The following is a 16,171-nucleotide window of genomic DNA, read 5'->3' as shown; positions in this document are numbered from 1 at the left end:
CGAGTGTGACAACATAGACTCGTTTTCTGAAACACGGAGTGACAGGGGGCTGGTCACGATCGTAAGTCAAGTGATGAAAGCCCTGAAAGCCCTGAAAGTTTACTAACTGCTACCTGGTGGAATTTCCTGGAACTTCTCATGCTCCCGTCTGGCTTTCGCTAGATTTCAAACTAAAATCGGTAAAAGAGGATTTCTGATTACATTTGACACCACTTTGACACTGACATGACACTGACATCACTTGTCTAACCTTTTAACCAACCTAATCTAACCCGAGCTGACATTTTCTGGAATCGTGGGGCGGTTTGACAGATAAACCTGATCTTGACCACAAAAATAAGCACAAAATAAGGAATTGATTGGAGACAATTGTCTGATTCATCTGAAATTATTTTCAATGCAGATATGGGTCCACCGCCAGTAGTTACAGGGATATCGCCGAAGGAAGGACCACCAGGAACGCGAGTGACGTTGAGAGGCGAGTTTTTAGGAGCAAAAGCGCAGGACCTGATAGGTTAGATTGAACTGTCACTGTTGAAAATATTGGCATTAATTGTAAAAGTCAACTATTGAAAATTGAATCGAGGTATACACATGCTGTACATTTTCCAAAAAATCATCCTATTACAGGTTTGACCATCTGCGGATGCGAGTGTCTTTTGTCAGCTGAATGGAAGTCCCCAAACAAAATCATCGCCCGCTCTGGACCAGGTAAAGGGCGAGGTGATATTATAGTCACAACGAGAAATGGAGGCCAGGGTACTTCGACCGTCCAATTTCGTGGCTATCACGAAACCATTGGACCCATGAAAGAATCTGCTGTATGGGTTGAAGAAGCACCAATGCAGAGCTTGGTATGGGGAAGACGAGCTCTGTCACCTACTAATTATCAGCAAGAGGATCCGTTAGGACTCAGCGTCGAAGGAAATGAGTTAAGAAATGTTCTGCATTCAAGATTACTGCAATAGTAACGAAGCAAGATCTAATCAGAATATATTGTTTTCAGTAAGAAATTTCCTGAGGATGAATTAATTGAGCTATTTGGCGATGGTAGCGGTGAATTGGCCAGTGAGAAGTTTCACCCAGGCTGGTTTTTATTACAACATCATCATGCTACCACCCTAGATGATCTTAAAGCAGGATTAGCTTATCTCAGACGCAAAGTTCACTCACAGAAAGAGGGCCAATTATCTTTTCTCAAGGTGAAACAGGACAATTTCACATCACACAGATACTTTTTGATTCGTTCAACATTCGATCTTCTGATTTACACTTTTGTTTAATTTTCTTCTCCAACAAGTAATTTGTTGATCTTTTTATTTATTTATAGGCGAATGTTGGTTCGGTGATGGAGCAATTAGATACAATTATGCTACTGAAGGAACAGTTTGAGTCAGATGTTCAAAAAAATGGCAAAGATCCAACAGCGAAACTTGAAAAAGCTATCAAAGATTCAATGGCTGAAGCTGACAAACTATTTCATGATGTCTTGGCTCGAAGAGATAAAGCGGATGCAACAAGGAATGCCTTATCTTTGATGCAACGCTACCGATTTTTGTTCTGTATGCCAGTAAACATTGAAAAGAATATAAAGGGAGGGAATTATGAGTTGGTAATCAATGATTATGCCAGAGTGAAGAATCTATTTGGTAATACTGAGTTGGAAGTTTTTAAAAAAGTATTAAACGAAATTGAAGTTAGAATTGGAAAACTTAGAACTGTGCTCCGAAAAAAATTAGAAGAAATGCCGGTCACTTTGGATGAGCAGAAAAAGATCATAAGAAATTTAGTAAACCTCGCAGCTGAAGGTGATCCAGCATGGGATGCGATAGGTATGCACTATTAAATATATGTGAAATTTCAATAGGAAAGTTCATGAACCAGGGCATCACGGGTCAGTCAAGTACATTAGTATTCTATACAGGTTGAAATTCTTTGTGATGTACTGCAATGGTGTATGTTTGTATTTCAGCATCACATGCTCATTATTTAGAAAAAAGTGTGACAGCTTGTATAAACGAGTATTTAGAATCTGAAAACGCTGGTGGTGATGATTCGAGTAAAACCCCAAAGTCAAACGGCTTAACGCCAACCTCGGTCAAACAATTGAGAATGCAACAAAACGAGGAAAATAATGTTCCGCCACAGGTTCTATGTGTTGAAGCTATTTGTGATGTGGTCACAGAGCAATTACCAGACTTATGGCGCTTAGGACAGAGTTATTTTACAGGACAATTACACGTAACTGTTGATATAGAAAAACAAATCCCCTTCAAAGTGAGTATTCAAATAATGACTCAAGAAATGCTGTTGACTTTCTATTTTAAACCTTAATACTTGGTATACTTTTTCATTTTAATGCTGAGAAAAAAAATGTTCCATATAAGGTTTTTCATATAGTATGCATGTAATTCGATTTTACACACTGCATCGAAAAGTGCCATTTTATACACTAATAGTAGTGCTTAAAATCGAATTATTCTACATATACTATGTCAAAAAAGTATCATATGTAACACATGCCTACATTTTACATAATTGTGCCATAATATACTATTTCGATATTTCAGAGCCTGGTTCTATCTAGTATGCAACATGCAGTGGATGCAATGAAAACAGCCTGTGGGACAAACTTGGATGCATCTTGGCTTCTTCATAACTTGAGATGTATCCGACAAACGTATGCGTCTTTAATTCATTTGGATTTACCCAGTGAGGCCTTAGACATATTTGGCAAATACTTATTTGATCTTAGGTAGGTATTCTAATGTATTTGATAGTTTCAAAATGTGAATTAATATGATTTAAAGTGAATAATAAAACATTTGCGTTCAATTCAGGTTACAGTGCTTGGTGGCATTGTTCAAGCAAACCGCAGACAAAATAACTGCCTTACATCGTAAGGAAACATGGAAAATTGAATATCTGAATGAACACGGAGGAGTAACACGACTGGTAATACACCCCGGCACTACATATTTCAAGACAAATATCCAGTTTATTTATGTTTGACTTACCTTGAATAGCCAGGTCTTTTTGAAGAAATGGTACTGGAAGTGTCAAAACTGGCTCGAGAAACAGTAATAGCTTGTGGACCTCGAGAACTCCCTTTGCTAGCGCATACTAGTCATCAAACTCTGTTTCATAATGCAGTAAAAACACTATTCACTGCTTTTGCAAAATGCTTACAACAGCTGGCTTTCAGTGGAAGTGAAGAAGCTATGGACGATGATGAATCCTCAGTATCACAACTGATTGGTTCTCCAGTTGGCTATAGAACTAGAGACAAGCAACAAGGGCCAGTGAGAATTTACTTTGAATATTTTCATTGCTAGTTACTGTTTTCAATAAACGCTACCAACCAAACTATTACACTTCCTACAGACATGGGAGCAGTGTTTACTAATATCACTGAGTAACATTCGTTATACTCTGAATACAATAATACCACATGTTAATGATGCACTGAAGCAGCATGGTTATCCGCCCTTGTCTTTAACCATGAGTTCGAATACCGATTGGACTCAATTGGATACATTGGATAGTGCCGTATTAGACGCATATTTGGAACGACGCTGTGATCCCCTTGTCGGTACCATAGAACCAAGTATGTACCTAGGTGGTCTAGAATGGCATTTGGACATTGAGCCCTCACACGTGAGGCCTTACGTACAAGAGGCTTTGACTAATCTGATCGCAGTTCATGCAGAGGTATTTACGTTGTTTTCATGTGAAAATATTAAAGTTACAGATAATTTGGATTCATTTTATAGTTGTAATTTCATGAAACAGGTACGACGGGTTTCACCAGGATTATTGAAGAGAGTTTTATCACACATTGTTGAAACAGTTGCTGAAGAATTAGCACGGCTGATGTCTTGTGTAACTCGTTTTAGTCCTTCAGGAGCTGTTCAAGCTAGAGTCGATATTACGTTACTGACAAGTGCTGTCCACTCTTATATTACTCCGAGAGCTGGGTAAATCTTGGTCTTTCTTTTTTGAATCCCAACCGAAGCCCTATTTGTATCAGATTCAAATAAATTTGTGCCACTGATTCGCTTGGGTAGAAATCTGAAGCATAATGAAAATACAACATTTTTCCTACAGGAGCTTTTTCGAAGAAGCATTGGATGCGATTTCTGAACCAGTCTGTAAAGAGGACTCGCAAAAAATCGATGCTCTATTGCGCAAAGTAGCTTCCTCCATGCGCCTACAACTTGCATGTCTTGCTGACGATTCAGCAGACGGCATTATTCTGAAGGGATCCGATCCAAATCGTGCGACAACAGTTTAACTTCCATTTGGAAATTTGGTAACCACTTTTCTTTCAGTTTATATGATTGACAAATTTTTTTACCAACTTGCATGACTCCGCATAATCCCTTCTTATCAAGACAAATAACGTGCTATTAAGTACAAGTGGGATTTACTATTGAGTAAATTGTGCACGATTCACAATATATTTCACGGATTATTCAATCAGTTTGAAATAGTAGTATAATTATTTATATTTTGTAAAATACAGAGACACAGAACTGTTAGATATACATTTGTTTGCTATGCGACAGGTTCCCATACATAGAAAAACTTGCAGATTATTAGGATGGTGTAAAACTATGTACATACATACAATTTCCACTCACGAAAAATGAATCTTTACGTTGTCTCTTCAACGACTTGCAAGATTCCGGTAGTTCCAGTTAGTAATACTATATCACCTGTAAATAGGAGTGGATAATATAGTTTACAAAAAAAAAAGGAAGCAGTAAAGTTTTGTTTTAGTGTCTATACCTGATAATACGAATAATACTAAGCATCACGATAACTGACTATGATCAGAGTTATAAATACATATTGTAAATACGACTAATATTGCATAGCAAAACTAAGAAAAATAAAACAAATAAATATCAGAGAAAACAATTTGGAAGATGCTTTTTTCATCACAAACACGAAATTATATTTATGTAGAGCTTGCTTTATTTCACATATTTATATCTTTTTAAATCAGGGATAAAACAAGGGCTATTACAGGTATTGTTAAAAATGATAGTTACGAATTGAATAAGTGTACTACTATTCTTCTTGTTTTTGTGTAGATGTTTTGATTCATACATACCTGTACGAAATTTTTGTGTAGCTCCTTCAGCACCAACAATACACGGTAAACCATATTCTCTCGCTACAACAGCTCCATGACTAATGAGACCTCCAAGTTCAGTGACCACACCACCCAATATTGGAAAATAGGGACTCCAACCAATATCGGTGCACTGTGTTATTAATATATCACCAGGTTTCAGTTGTACAGCATCATTTATATTAGTGATAATGCAAGCACGACCTAGGACTGTCCCTCCACCGACTGGCGTTCCTGATACCCGAGCACCTCCCTCACGAATTTTTGTACTGGGCTCTGCCTAAATAGAACAAATATTTTTATAAATATTTAATAGTGTTAAGATTACCATATACGTACAGATTAGACATTACAAAAAAAAATTGAAGGATACCACTTTCTTAATTGTTGTGAACTGATATTATACAGGAAATACTTTTCACTTACCAGTATAGGTTTTAATACACCTCTATTCACTTCCGGAAACTGAATTTTGTCACAGTGAGGATAAAGTCTTTGTCTTCTTATCGCTCTAAAAAACAATTTTTTGTTTTTCAAATTAACCTCATGCTCAGTAATGAATAAGCAAAATACTCACTTTTGCACTAATGTTGGATTTGAACTAATAAATAACAGACCAATTTCCTGATGGGTAAGAAAGAATATCAAATTCATGTCAGGTAGTTGGCCATCCTCGACCATTAGTCTACCAAGTTTTTGGTATCCTAATCTCAAAGCATTGACTGTGGAAACTAAAACAGCTTTTGTGAATTCTCTGCGACTAACGGCACTCCTGTTAAGTGGTATCAGCATCTCCAATATCTTTTTTGTGACTCGACTTTTCGGCGTGCGTAATCGATCTACAGTTTCGGCTACACTTAATTCTTTAAATACTGGTGGCTCTCCTGATGATGCTACGGCTGCCTGTTTTTAGCCAGTGACAGAATAAATAAATATCAAAATATTTTAGTCTTATGTTGAAAGTAATATATTTTGAGAATCTCGTTGTATTTATGACTTACTTGAAGTGAGGATATTAGTTTCTCAGGCTTCATATCCCATGTTTCAGTCATCAAATCTAATTCTCTTATGCACCTGTATCCGTGTTCTTTCAAAAAATCATCAAACATGACTGCAGCTGCAGTGCAATTCAGCGTTAACCAATCTCTAGCTTCCTTTGGATCTAGCTTAACAAATTCTTCAGCTTTTTCACCATTCCTTATTGTATTAGCAAGGTTACGTAGAGCTGTGGGAACTTGAGCACTCACTACATCACTACAGGAACTTAGGAATATGCCTACATCTGAATAGTGGTTGATATTCAAATTTGGAGCACCTTCTGTCAACACTGACATTGCAACAATTTGACAGAATACACTCACTTTTGATGTATGAGCGTGATATATTGATGCCTACATCAAAGAGAACACAAAGTAGCAGTTTTTTGTAAATATTAGATGATGGAAGCAGCAAGCAGCAAAGTTATGACGTTCACAATTTTTTCTAATTTTTTGGTCAATAATTGAACACATGTCTGTAGTAGAAATTATGAGTATGTAAATAATGATTAAATATAAGAATATAGGTACCTGAAGCAATTTCTCTAAACTATCATCGAGATCTTTATAAAGATGTTCCGCCCTTACGTAGGACTCAACATCAAACTTGAAGTTTGCGTGAAATTTCTTAGCCAGTTGTTCTATGTTTCCATTGACCCAAGTATCTCTTATTATGGCTTTATACAACTTCAGTTTACTCTTTATTCCCTGAATTCCATTTCTTTTCACAGCCCAAGCATGAAGCTCTGGGGTTGTTACTTCATGACCACAAATTGCGATATCGATGATCTTATTGCTTAAAGATATTTTGGACTCAACTTCACGCAATATTGTCTGCATAAAAGTATGTGTAAGAATTCTAATGCATATGGAAAGTTTAACAAATTTGAAATTTGTGAGTTATCGTATTTTATGGACACTTACATTCATATAATTAATGCAGCATCTCATTCCTGTAATACCAATGAAAGTTTCACAATAACAATGAGTCGGTTTAAACTTAGAATCAAGCAGGATCGCCCTGTCTATTGATCGCACAACAGTACTCAATGTCAGCGGTGATGTAGCTCCTGGAAAAACTTCCCCAGCATTAGAAAATACTAGAGTATCAATTTCACTAGGCACTGGTGAATCTAATTCATGGATTATTTCGAAATCAGACCAGTTATCCAAAGCTGTAACTGGGCGTGCTTGCAGCAAGAATATTTTTCCCTGTGCAACAGCCCATTCAATATCACGTGCAGAGCCGAACAATGCTTCCAAATGTATGCCCAATTTGCTCAATTTCAAAGCAGTTTCTTCCGAAATACATAATTCGTTGTGGTAAGAGTCTTTGAGCTCCTCAGTTACCGTGCCCTCGTCCGAAGTCATTGAAACTTTGTGAGTTTTCTTTCCCAACTTGAGGTCTTTCACTGCTAAAGCATTGTTCAAACTTCTCTTAACAATTACTGTGTCGGGCTCAATCATTGCAGAAACAACACTCTGGTGGAAGTCATAAAGAAGGAAGTTTAGTAGACGATATTACATCTATCCAAGAATTATTTGGTATAACTTATTGCTAGGTAGATGCTTGCGTACCCACCTCTCCCAGGCCATAATTAGCTGTTATAAGAATTTCTCTAGGGTCTCCGGAAGTTGGATGTCTTGTGAACATTACACCAGCTGTCTCAGCATTAACCATTTGCTGGACACAAACCCCCATTTCAGCCTTTATGGGTTGACCACGTTGTCTCCTAATTAATTAGTTTCGGTACAGTAGAGATTCAGATAAACTTGCAGGAATCTTATTTACTAAGTTTTGTGCATTATTAATATTTGAATGTATTTCTAATTTACAATAGTCTAGTCATTGTACTTCATCATTCGTTAACGAAATTACACATTAATATAAAGTAAACATTTAAAGAGAAGTTAACACAGTCAATTGTAAATACCTGTATTCTACACTTTGATATGCATATAAACTACCCCAGCATTTTGCAACTGCTTTAATGATATTTTCAACGCCTTTCAATCCAAGGAAAGTTGCATTTTGACCTGCAGCCGAAGTGTCTTCACTGTCTTCTCCAACAGCGCTAGATCTCACTGCAAATCTTTCAAACTTGTCTGATATTTTCAAGTCAGTTTGTGGATCAGAATCAAGATGTGAGACAGATTGTCTTATTGCTGCTTGAATTGGTTCGATTATAGGGGTTTGTTCAAAAAGTGCTACAGCTCTGAAAACGTAAAGATACATGAAGTGGAGCACACCTGTGATGCTGCGTCAGCCATGAAAATAATTGTGGACTTTCGAATACCATACATAATATAAATTTGATGTATTCCGCATATTTAGGATAATCTAAAAATATGACTGTAAGAGGAAAAATATGTATGGGTATTAATATCTTTTACACTTACTTCTCGCAAGCTACTTTTAAATCAGCCTTCAATATTCCCGCACTAACGTTTTTAACATAAGTAACAGCATTTGCCAATGATTCATTTTTCTCTATCTGTAGATTTAGAGCAGCTGTGGTAATGCAAAATCCCAAAGGTACGATGAACTGTAAAAATTATATAAATGATTCATTTAGTTACTTCAAAATATTGTCAAATAAATCAGTGCCATAAGCAGCTACCTCCTTATGTGGGATAGACGTTAGTAATGCTATCGAAGATCCTTTACCACCAACGGCCGTCTCGCTTTGACAAATTCGGTCCTTAAATGAAACTGTGTACAAATCAACTTCCGGTTTCAAATTTGATGGTAGGAGGTGAGGTATTTTTCCCACTGGTTTCAATGGGCTTGGGCCATTATAATTATACCACAAATATGCTATTCCGTACCCTAAAACGTAAATACATTAATAATGATAATTATATTTGATCCTATTTCATCATGTATTTAAGAAACAGTACATCACCTGTGTCGTTATTCAATTTTATTTCGGTGTTAAAAACTCTAGCTTCCCAATCCCATGGACGCCCACCATACAAAGTGGCACCAGAATCCATTATGCGACAAATTTCGGTGCTATATTTCCTCCCACCCGCTAGATTTCAAATATGATTTTGTGATGTTAAATGTTTAATGCTTAGAAAAACAAATTCATTATTCCTAGCAGCGGTAAAAACCATGGCAGAAGGATTGCATGAAGATGAAAAATCCATATAGTGATAAACAAATACATTGTAAAATTAGTCTCACCTCGGAAATTGACTTTATATCTAGTGGGAATGTTCTCTCTTTGTTCAGCATAAGAAGCTAAATCAAAATCCAACTGATCAATGGAGAATACTATATCGTTAGCTTGTCTGATATGTCCGAATTTCATACTGAAAAATAAAGAATAATTAAGATAAAGTCAATAAAATCTATGAAAACAATTCTGGATAGACTGAATTATATTCAAATTGAGAATATTAAAAACATCAATAAACTAGTTTATGAATGTTCAATGTCACATTCTGTTGTGTAACAATCAGTGATAGTCGCAAGATTTACAATATGACCAGAGTAATATATTAGTAATAGTGTAATTGTCTACTGCTTATGTCAAGTTTACACTCACTGTGTTAAACCTTCCTTAGAACTATCTGCGCCCAAACAATACATTGCTCCGTCATACATTACACCGACAATGTCAACAGTTCTATGTAGTTGTGCAGGTTTGTGCACACCCCAACGCCTCTGTCGTAGCCCACGTAAATATAATTCAGTACTTGAAGAATCTTCGAAAATTAATTGACCAGCTAAAGTTCCCCATTGGTCAAATCCACCGGTCTTGTTAAGTTTGCTGTAAATTTGAGTGAGTCAAAGGTAATGTTATCGCAGTGTGCAACAGTCTTACATCATATTTATCCATTGAGGATTTTTCCAAGGTTCTCTAGCCAGAGCATCTGCTTGTAGACCAGGACTCCAATCTTTTGGCCATAACAGTGGCGGAGCACTAGCAGTGTATCTGAAACGTGTTTATTGGTGACATAGGTCAATGCTTACCAATCTCGACGTGTTACTTATTTTAAATAATTGTTCATCTGAAATGTAATTATAAATAAAATTACATTACAAGTCGTACTCACATAAAATGGAAACGAACATGTTCTACTTTTCCTTCATTTTGGCGATAATTACGTTTGATCCCATTTCTCAATAAACCATTGAAAGTTATTCTCCACCGTCTCCATGGCTCCAGAGGTGTAATCTTTAATCCTACAGCAGACCATCCACGATCTACATTGTTGAAGATTACACTGTCTGGATGATCTGGAATCACATCGTTGGCCATTTTATGCTACTACGTAAAAAAAAAAAGTAGAAATGAATCGATGAAAACTTACTAGGAAGTTGATACATGCGTCCATCAGCTAAACTTAGTTGAAGTATTAGTTCAGCAGTTCGATGTCTTCTCCGTGTCAAACTTATGAATACAAAATTCCCTTTCTGATCAATACCATAGAATTGGATACTATCTGAACTCTGGAATTCAAAGTAAAAATTCCGTGAAAGTAACTGGTAAAATTTTTCTTCAATATTACAAATTAGCAATTAAATGATGACTATTTCACAGCATAATAATAAATGTAAACATACTTACATCTTCATCACTTAATTTCCTAAGTTCTTCCAGTTCTTTTGGCACTACTATGTCATATTTCTTCTTAATTGTAGCTTTTTTCCTTATCGCACCGTTTATACAATATTCAGCCCAACATCGCTTCAAATGAAAATTCCATCCTGGTAGCATGAGAATACATTACTTGACAACATCGTTGGAAATATATTTGCGGAAATAAAACTCCAGGAAAGACGGTTTTACGTTACCTGGGATTGTGTAGTGGCTGATGATTGAATTTGTAACGAGTTTCCTTTGAACAGACTTGTTCAACCACAAGTAAATCCATATAGGCAATACAGTTACTGTAACTACTTGAATTGCGACTGTGATCCAGTCCATTTTCCATCACTTTCAGTACTATGTAATCTAAATGACATGATTGAAATTAGTATTGGGTCAATGGTATTAATTGTGAGATAATACTTGGGGTACGTGGTATATTCAGTACTGATAATTCCTATGCTTTCGCAATGTCAATGTTAAAGTATACCGTCATCGAGTGAATTTTTTCATGTACTATCCAGACATGTAATTTTACTGAAATTGTTAATCTGTCACTTAAATATGAAATTTTATTATTAATCAGCACAAGTATACACCAGTTTCAGTTGAAAATTCCACTGAGTTGGAAGTAAGGCTATGTTTGTTTTCAAGGTTTTACTAGCAAACTGTGGTAGCTGTAAAAAACGAATACGACGATGTGATTATTTAATGATACGGCGAAGAACTGGCAATAGGAACACGTGGCTATTAGTCTTTGGGCCTTGAAAAAAATTACAAGATTCTATGGTATCTTTGCTTTCCTGGTAAATGGAATAAACATCATAACTTAATGATTCTTTACAGACGCAAGGTCGAGAAAAAAGGTACAAACTATGTATTCCGTGAGTTTATAAAAGACTTAATAAACTAACAATTCTTTAAAGATGAGTCACTTTTCTCTGAAACGTCTTTGCGTCAGAGAAATAATTTCTATGTCAAACAACGAAATAAAAGAACTGAGTGTTAAGACGGACTTGAACTTTCACCTTGCGCATCATTATCAAAGAATTCTATGAAGCAGATTTATCAAGTATTCTCCAGCATATGGTAACTGAAACACGATAAAATAATGTACAATATTGTACTGTATTTCTTTACTCACAGGATATTTAGATATTAGTTGATTTCAGCATACATGTCTGGTCGTTTGCCTTAGTTATCAGTGTGTAAAACTGGTGCTGTTATCGTTACAAAAGTCTTCAACTCAATATCTCAAGATATGAAGTATCAAGATGTCAGAGGCTTAAAAACATATACTTAATTGATTATCGTTAATTTTCAAGATATATAATTTCTTCCTAATCTGACACGTATCAACGACATAGATATTAGCATTCGGAAGCAAGATATATAAGTGTGTGGAATCTTTTAGCTGATGATAGTTTGTTACGTCACAGATTATTACTTGAAAAGCATCACTGATAAGGTTGATAAGTTAACTTCTGAAAGAATTTCAATTGCATTCACCCTTTATATAAGATATTTATTAACAAGTTAATCACTTTATTACTTCTACCGTAACAAGTATTTGAGCATCTAAAAATCGTTGTGGAACAATTTATTCAACTGACAACTAACGTTGGTTACAAATCAGTTATTTCTAATACGGCAGTAAGGCCATAAAGTAATGTCATATGATGGGCCTGCATTTAACTACCACACTAACTTGTACATTCTTAATTATTTTCAGCTAAGTTAAACCTGTGATAAACTTCCAGACTTCCTATGTAAAGTCTTGAAACTATGAGACGGTGATAATTTTTTATCTCACCGTCACTAGGTCTCTAAATAACTATCGACGTTGCAAATTGATAGCTAGCATCATATCTATGTAATGGGAACCTTAAGGAATTTCTTATTTTAGATGTTTAAAAATCACTTCACCACAACCTTAACGTACATATTAATATCAAAGCCTTCTTTACTTTTAGTCACCACTTGTCAAGTTTTAGAATAAATATATATCTATGTATTTCCTTAACAAAATCGATATGTTACCAACAAATGTAAATTAGAACTATTTCATAATATAATATTACTGATTCGAACAATCGCGGAATGTCAAGTGTGCACTAGAGTTTATCTTAGTATCACATTGTGGTAATATAATTTTTCATATTGTTAGTAAAATGAATTGAAAGAAATATAATAAATAAACAATTAATAATATCTTTAATTAACGATCAACATTTGTACTAATTTTTCTTCTTGTCATACATTGCATGCTCCATTGGTGTTTCATCAATTGAAACTGCGTCATCTCTACGAGATTTGTCAACCGGATAAAGCCTACAAAATTTTAACAATATTATTTTCTTTTTCTGTAGTGCACAACTATATGACATGAAAAGTCATCGAGGATTATTATATTAAATTTATTGAAAAAATTAATATAAGGGAGCCAAAGCTACAAAACCAATCTTGGTATGGAACTTACCATCTCTGGTAGAGGTAGACTAAGAATACAGCATCGTCACGGAAACACGCGACTCTGTGCGCAGTCGGCATTGTTATGATAAATGCAAAAATATCATCAATAAAAGTGTTAAATGCTTTATACATAAATGCCCTCCATGGTAAATGAGCAACTGACTTGAGCTTGTAATTCACAAATAATTGTGGAAGCATAAAGAGGAAGCCAAAGGCATACACGCCGTTCACCAAGGAATTTATGCTCCACGAGTACCAGCTGCAATCAATTATCATCGTATTAGAATGAAAGAAAAAAAAAAAACTTCGAAAGAACGTTGATGAGTATTCAACGAGCAGTAAATCTCATTAGTAACTATTTGAGACGTGTCTCGTTGAATATGTTATGGATCAATCAAATCTTTCAAATTATATCTTACCTTTTGTGAGGTTGGTACAGTAACGAATACACTGCTCCACCAGTAACTAAAGGATATAAAAGATAGGACAGATACTTCATACTTTCAGCATCAAATTTACGTGTTCTTTCTTCAGCAGAGCTGGATTCAATCTTTTCGAATTTAATTCGTGGTAACCAGCCTTGGCCAGTAACAAATTCGGCCCTCAATATTTTTTTGGATTTCCAGAACTGTAAATATAGTGCACCGCAACAATTAGCATACCACCGTATCTTTAAATTTCAGAATCTAAAAACTTTTTTAAGGAAACTTTCTTCATCCCCAAAAATGTATAATATATACATATTGTTACTCAAATTTATTCAAGAAACGCATTTACCTCAATGATTGTACCGATACCAGCGGGAATAAGAACAAGCATAGACGATTGTTCGTCAAGAAGGTACAGGAATATGACCGCTTGACTAAAAGCTCGCCAAACTACAGTTCGCACACTCAACCCTGCTAAATTATTTTTGCCACGCCAGAAACTGACGTCATTTTTAAATGCAAGAAAGTCGAATAAAAGCTGAAAAAACGGAATACATCAATTTCAGCGAGACAAACTAACAACCGATATAATCAAATAAATGAACTTACGTGTACTGCAGCAATAAAAATTGTTCCACCTAGAAGGTACACATTAGTATCAGCAAAAATGCCCTTAACTTCGTCAACGTCTTTGTCCGAAAAACCCAGACCTTTCAGTCCCTGCATAGCAGCCTCTACATGCAATATTAATCTCAATTTCCCAATTGAAATAGGTGTGTAAAATACAGTAACATTCATGGTATCATTTTGTGGTGATATTTTCACCAAATCTCTATGCCGAGTTTGGAGAAAATCGTAGTTCACGATTGGCAAGTACATTCCATCTCGTGTTATGCTGTAAAAAGTTGTACAATATAACTTTTATTTTAGTGATGTATGAAGGGAGGCTAACCGGCATAATTTGTAATGATAACACGTCACACCTTATGTCCCTTGCAAGTTCTAATGGTAAGTTGTGTGCAGGCAATTTTATATTGTCTGTTATCATTGTGAAAGTAACTTGGCTTTTTAAATGCGAAACAGGTTTCATTAAGCGCTCTGTATTTTTCTTAGATTTTTCATCGCCCAATAAATTGAACGCTGCAATTTCAGGTACTACATACTGAGTCATTTTTATCCTAGTATAAACTGTTGTTGGATCCTGAAATACAAGAGAACCGATGAAATAAGATATGATGTTTCTAGCGATTATTTATATGAATAATAAGGCGACTCAAATCGCAACCGATTTATATCAAATACATGAATAACACAATGCAGCTGTACATTAAAGATTTTATGAAAGTAATAGCTTTTCATAAGGTATAAAAAAATCTGGTCTTAAAATTTGCCGCCTTGTTTTGATCAACGTTAGAGCACTTGACTTCTAATTCAGACAGCTAGTTTTCACTTAATAAGTATTCTCAATTTTACTCTGCAACATTTTCACATTCGGTTTGTACACCTCAACATCAGCTATGATTCAAGCTATAATTTACTTGCCTTGATAACTTCGTTGTATGTGCCACCATGTTTTACAGTATGTGGTGTTATAAGTAGATGTAGAAATAGCGTTCCATTTTCTCGAGTTTTGCGGGGTATTGGCAATGTTACTTGCCTGCAATATTTTACGTGTTAATATCGATTTAAACTGCTTTTTTTTTATATTATTGTAATCTATGCAATATCTCATCAAACAAATTCTTACCCTCAAACATACAACTTGGACATAAGTGAATTCAAATTATCCAATTGACATGATAAGAGCAAGGACAAGACAATTACAAAACTTGTAGTGAATAGATAAAATTGAAGCTATCCTGAATAACAATGTTAAATTGTAAAAATAGCCGTCTTATCATACATACTAATTAAAATATTACATACGTAAAAATGGGTTAAGCATGAAAAATTCATGCTATGTGATAAACTCATTACGAAATGATCATAGTACAATATGTATGCCATTGAAATACCCGAATGTCGTACATACTGACTATCGCAAGTTTTGACCATTTAATTATGCAGAACTAATGTTTTACTCGGTAATAAATCTCATCGATTAGAATAAAAGGATAATCAAAATGTTACTCTCCAAAGTTTGAGCCAGCCTATTCTATACTCACATATCATGTGCATACGAGTAATCAAATATCCCTTCAGAATATACATGAATAAGTTCTTTTTGGAGAGGACGGCTCATCGTCGAGACATACATATGAAGCCCCAGCTTTGGCTTGGTATGCAAAAGTGAGGTGAGACAGGTTTCACCCTTGACGCATGGAGGCGGTACAAATAACAACGAAAGTGTGTAAATAGAGTAAGCTATGTACCCTAAGAAGACTCCAGAGAGCAGTAAGCTTAAAGATGGTGATTTCATTTTCTGAAAAACAATTTATATTAATACCACTGGAAGTAAACTTTAGAACATAAGATGGAGCGAAGGCTTGACTT

The 16,171-nt window shown here is 35.3% G+C and overlaps 3 protein-coding genes across 8 annotated transcripts; 1 reads left to right on the top strand and 2 right to left on the bottom strand.

Annotated features, from left to right (window-relative positions):
• The first annotated feature begins 79 nt into the window (after positions 1–79).
• Positions 80–5,448, top strand: LOC124188011 (exocyst complex component 2). Of its 4 annotated transcripts, none has more exons than XM_046580268.1 (12): positions 80–179; positions 404–514; positions 631–931; positions 1,007–1,202; positions 1,331–1,832; positions 1,973–2,277; positions 2,571–2,755; positions 2,841–2,955; positions 3,027–3,302; positions 3,385–3,711; positions 3,793–3,977; positions 4,108–4,833. In XM_046580268.1, the coding sequence occupies exons 2-12, from the start codon at positions 406–408 to the stop codon at positions 4,292–4,294; spliced, it is 2,688 nt and encodes an 895-aa protein (XP_046436224.1). In that variant the 5' UTR covers positions 80–179; positions 404–405; the 3' UTR covers positions 4,295–4,833. The 4 variants fall into 4 exon arrangements, with proteins under 4 accessions (XP_046436224.1, XP_046436225.1, XP_046436223.1 ...); XM_046580269.1 differs by lacking the exon at positions 80–179 and adding an exon at positions 5,141–5,448 and having other exon boundaries at positions 196–514; positions 4,108–4,312; XM_046580267.1 differs by lacking the exon at positions 80–179 and having other exon boundaries at positions 196–514.
• LOC124188010 lies at positions 4,484–12,224 on the bottom strand. 3 transcript variants are annotated; one of them, XM_046580265.1, is made up of 20 exons: positions 11,378–12,224; positions 10,985–11,144; positions 10,758–10,897; positions 10,501–10,639; positions 10,243–10,426; positions 10,011–10,121; positions 9,732–9,956; positions 9,368–9,495; positions 9,084–9,212; positions 8,799–9,007; positions 8,578–8,723; positions 8,112–8,393; positions 7,760–7,910; positions 7,102–7,659; positions 6,709–7,011; positions 6,142–6,531; positions 5,718–6,043; positions 5,567–5,651; positions 5,120–5,420; positions 4,484–4,718 (listed from the first exon to the last, which is right to left on the bottom strand). In XM_046580265.1, the coding sequence occupies exons 2-20, from the start codon at positions 11,115–11,117 to the stop codon at positions 4,657–4,659; spliced, it is 4,002 nt and encodes a 1,333-aa protein (XP_046436221.1). In that variant the 5' UTR covers positions 11,118–11,144; positions 11,378–12,224; the 3' UTR covers positions 4,484–4,656. The 3 variants fall into 3 exon arrangements, with proteins under 3 accessions (XP_046436221.1, XP_046436220.1, XP_046436222.1); XM_046580264.1 differs by having other exon boundaries at positions 11,923–12,224; XM_046580266.1 differs by lacking the exon at positions 9,084–9,212 and having other exon boundaries at positions 10,985–12,224.
• Positions 12,225–12,363: 139 nt separating this feature from the next.
• On the bottom strand, positions 12,364–16,097 carry LOC124188012 (cleft lip and palate transmembrane protein 1-like protein). The gene is made up of 8 exons (XM_046580272.1): positions 15,844–16,097; positions 15,221–15,335; positions 14,662–14,879; positions 14,288–14,573; positions 14,028–14,216; positions 13,670–13,878; positions 13,258–13,509; positions 12,364–13,109 (listed from the first exon to the last, which is right to left on the bottom strand). The coding sequence occupies exons 1-8, from the start codon at positions 16,095–16,097 to the stop codon at positions 13,016–13,018; spliced, it is 1,617 nt and encodes a 538-aa protein (XP_046436228.1). The 3' UTR covers positions 12,364–13,015.
• Between the last annotated feature and the right edge of the window lie 74 nt (positions 16,098–16,171).

The sequence above is a fragment of the Neodiprion fabricii genome, chromosome 1 (assembly GCF_021155785.1).
Source record: "Neodiprion fabricii isolate iyNeoFabr1 chromosome 1, iyNeoFabr1.1, whole genome shotgun sequence".
In the NCBI taxonomy this organism is placed as follows: domain Eukaryota; kingdom Metazoa; phylum Arthropoda; class Insecta; order Hymenoptera; family Diprionidae; genus Neodiprion; species Neodiprion fabricii.
Note: the sequence above shows the minus strand (reverse complement) of the source record. Positions and strands in the feature narration are given on the sequence as shown.

Excerpts from the sequence above, each read along its gene's own strand:
- LOC124188012 (XM_046580272.1), bottom strand. The coding sequence starts at position 16,097 with ATGAAATCACCATCTTTAAGCTTACTGCTCTCTGGAGTCTTCTTAGGG. Across the intron at positions 15,336-15,843 it reads TACTCGTATGCACATGATAT|GCAAGTAACATTGCCAATAC; the intron begins GTGAGTATAGAA and ends AAAATATTGCAG. Across the intron at positions 14,574-14,661 it reads GAACTTGCAAGGGACATAAG|CATAACACGAGATGGAATGT; the intron begins GTGTGACGTGTT and ends AACTTTTTACAG.
- LOC124188010 (XM_046580265.1), bottom strand. The coding sequence starts at position 11,117 with ATGGACTGGATCACAGTCGCAATTCAAGTAGTTACAGTAACTGTATTG. Across the intron at positions 6,044-6,141 it reads AACTAATATCCTCACTTCAA|GCAGCCGTAGCATCATCAGG; the intron begins GTAAGTCATAAA and ends GGCTAAAAACAG. Across the intron at positions 5,421-5,566 it reads GTGTATTAAAACCTATACTG|GCAGAGCCCAGTACAAAAAT; the intron begins GTAAGTGAAAAG and ends TGTTCTATTTAG.
- LOC124188011 (XM_046580269.1), top strand. The coding sequence starts at position 406 with ATGGGTCCACCGCCAGTAGTTACAGGGATATCGCCGAAGGAAGGACCA. Across the intron at positions 515-630 it reads AAAAGCGCAGGACCTGATAG|GTTTGACCATCTGCGGATGC; the intron begins GTTAGATTGAAC and ends ATCCTATTACAG. Across the intron at positions 1,203-1,330 it reads GCCAATTATCTTTTCTCAAG|GCGAATGTTGGTTCGGTGAT; the intron begins GTGAAACAGGAC and ends ATTTATTTATAG.